The 2813-nt window shown below is 33.7% G+C and overlaps 2 protein-coding genes across 3 annotated transcripts in view; one reads left to right on the forward strand and one right to left on the reverse strand.

Annotated features, from left to right (window-relative positions):
- Coq6 (ubiquinone biosynthesis protein COQ6, mitochondrial) overlaps window positions 1-2084 on the forward strand; it is an 8594-nt gene extending 6510 nt beyond the window's left edge. For both annotated transcript variants that reach the window (XM_018020929.2, XM_018020928.2), the window contains exons 5-9: window positions 574-681; window positions 756-818; window positions 894-1204; window positions 1601-1883; window positions 1959-2084. In XM_018020929.2, the coding sequence (XP_017876418.1) occupies window positions 574-681; window positions 756-818; window positions 894-1204; window positions 1601-1883; window positions 1959-2003 (810 nt within the window). In that variant the 3' untranslated portion in view covers window positions 2004-2084. The remainder of the gene's footprint in view (window positions 1-573; window positions 682-755; window positions 819-893; window positions 1205-1600; window positions 1884-1958) is intronic.
- The window catches only part of pyx (transient receptor potential channel pyrexia), a 7604-nt gene extending 4873 nt beyond the window's left edge, over window positions 1-2731 (reverse strand). Inside the window, 2 exon segments of the mRNA XM_026811757.1 lie at window positions 2272-2569; window positions 2625-2731. Of these exon segments, the coding sequence (XP_026667558.1) occupies window positions 2272-2569; window positions 2625-2726 (400 nt within the window). The 5' untranslated portion in view covers window positions 2727-2731.
- Between the last annotated feature and the right edge of the window lie 82 nt (window positions 2732-2813).

Consider the following 2813-nt stretch of genomic DNA (forward strand, 5'->3'; position numbering starts at 1 on the left):
GTACTATATGTCCACTAAATTATGCACCATTTGCTTCCAATTCCGAGCACTTAAAGATTATTTTAGCTGCCACTACAGTCTTAAAACAGGACCACACATGTTCTTTGGTGTTTACAAAACAGTGTGATATATTTAGCTCTGAGTCTTAATGTATGGCATGCAATGAATGAAAATTTTAACTTGTTATATTTTTACCAAAATATTTTTTTTCTATTAATCCGAAAGAATGCAGTGCAAAACTAAGGAACACGTTTACACACCTATATTCTCAGAATACATTCTTTCCTTTAATAGATAACAACATCCTTTGAGGAAAAACTGCACTCGATTATTATTGTATCCTTACTTAATTTACTCGAGTATTATTTTTATGAGTGATAGCAAGTAATGGATACGTAAGAGATAATAAAATATTTTAACTGCTTCAGTATGCTCACTGAGATACAAAAGAGAACTGAAGTTATTTCCAGTCTCTGAATGCATCACCAGCCTCCCATTGCTTCCCCTTCCTGTAACGTAATACTTACATTACCTCTCTGGATAGTATAATAAATTTGAAGCTTTATTTTTCAGGTCGGAGCGGATGGTGCAAATTCATTGGTTCGCCAAACAATGGGAGCTCAATATATAAAATGGGATTACAATCAAATGGGCGTAGTCGCTACTTTGAAATTGTCAGAGGTAAAAATTATATTATCTTGAAGTAATTAAATTAACGAAAATCGCAGTTTTATAATTGTACTTTCATATTTCAGCCTACAGATAATATCGTTGCTTGGCAAAGGTTTTTACCAACGGGACCGATAGCATTACTTCCAGTAACGTCTTTCATCCTCGAGAATTAATTTTAGCTAATGTTCATATAGACCTTATTTATTTGTTTATTGTTATAGCTGACAGATTCGCTTAGTTCTCTCGTGTGGTCATTACCAACGAGTGAAGCTAAAAGACTCTTAAAAGTTTCGGAAGAGGAGTTTGTCGATAACATAAACAAGGCTTTATGGAAAGTTTATCCAAAGGATGGTATAGTCGAAAGTGGATTACGGGCGCTTCATCAATTACTTGAGGGTTTATCCTTGCGAACTGGTGTGACAAGGCAGTTACCACCGTCCGTCTTAGCTATCGAAGAAGGATCGCGCGCTGCTTTCCCTTTACAATTCGGACATTCCGTAAATTATGTTCAAACTGGAACTGTTTTAATAGGGTAAGTAAAAAAGAATTGCGTGTATTCTACATATTTTTTTTTATTTATTTGTTCGTACGCCATGCTTTCGTTCATTACAAGTTTAGTTTGGTACAGCTATTTTCTTCGACAATTGGGAATTTTAAGTTGTTGAAATTAACAAACGTTTTTTATACAGCCGCGTCATATTTTCCTGAACTTATATAAAATAATTGCTTAAGGCAAAGTGTTTTAACTGTGCTCATTAAAGTCTTCTTTAATCCTCTTCGGTATTAATTACCAAAATAATAAGGAAACATTTATTCAATGAGCTCTATTGCATAATAAATTTGTACACAGCGTGGTTTGATACTTGTTATTGACTGTATTTATATTATACTTAGTAATAAAGGTAGTTTGATTAAACGAAATTTTTAGAGATGCGGCGCACAGAGTTCATCCATTGGCTGGTCAAGGTGTGAACCTCGGATTTGGAGACGTAACAGCATTAGTAGAACTTCTTGGAGATGCTGTTATATCCGGATCCCCACTTGGAAATATGCTGTTTTTAAGGAAATACGAAACAGTAAGGCAACGATACAACGTTCCAGTAATGCTCGCTATCGATGCGCTTCATAGATTGTATAAAGGAACAGCAGCTCCCGTTGTGTTAGCAAGAAGTATAGGATTACAATTGACGAATGCCATACCTGTGATAAAGGTAAAATGGGATAATCTAGAAGGAAATTAGATTTCACGTGACAAATCGCTTCAACTGTGATTGTATCTGTTTCAGAAAGCGTTAATCGAACATGCGTCTGGTCGAGTCGAGAATCGATAGTATTACAAATTAATAACTCTTAATGTAACATAATACGATTATTATTTTTGTAATAAACTATTTACAGTTATTATGAGCAAATGTAATTGTATATTCTGTTTGTATTAAAAATTACAGTATTACAAAAGTGTACCCCAATTGACATTAATCATAAATTAGTATCTCCTCGGTCAGGTTTTGAAATATCCGCCATTAGCAGTGACTACACCAATATATATATATATATTTCTTCCGATTGGTATGATTAATGCTGATTAATTTATTTACCCGTTTGCAAATGAAGAGATCGTAGTTTTTTGGATATTCAATGTCACTTCATTATAATTAGTGTCAAGAAATTCAGTCAAAATTTTATTCAAATTATCTCCGTGAAGATTAGGAATAACAGAGAGTGCCTGTTTCCCTGCTGGAAGATTGGACAGGGCTACAGTTATCTCTTCATTATTCCATGGCAACTGATTTATCGTTGGTCTCTCTTTTATATGGCATATAACGGGTTCAGAACTGTACTCAGAACTAATACTGCTTTCTTCTATATCGTTCATCCAAATATCCTCAAAATTTTCCTGGAATTATATGTTTTTAGTAATGATCTTTACGTAATATTATACCATCACTTACGGTGGACGGTGATGACATTGCTTGTTCTACATTTAATTCTCCTTGGAATCTATGATTTCTCAAAAATCTGCTCATTAACGATTCCTTTCTTAAGAACGACATGCCTCTATTCTTTTAGCATTCAAAAATTTATAATACAAGTTATACTTCGATTTGTAACTTCATTATTTAATAAATGAATCGTCATTA

Source organism: Ceratina calcarata, unplaced genomic scaffold (genome assembly GCF_001652005.2).
Source record: "Ceratina calcarata isolate Rehan_Ccalc_2016 unplaced genomic scaffold, ASM165200v1 scaffold246.2, whole genome shotgun sequence".
In the NCBI taxonomy this organism is placed as follows: Eukaryota; Metazoa; Arthropoda; class Insecta; order Hymenoptera; family Apidae; genus Ceratina; species Ceratina calcarata.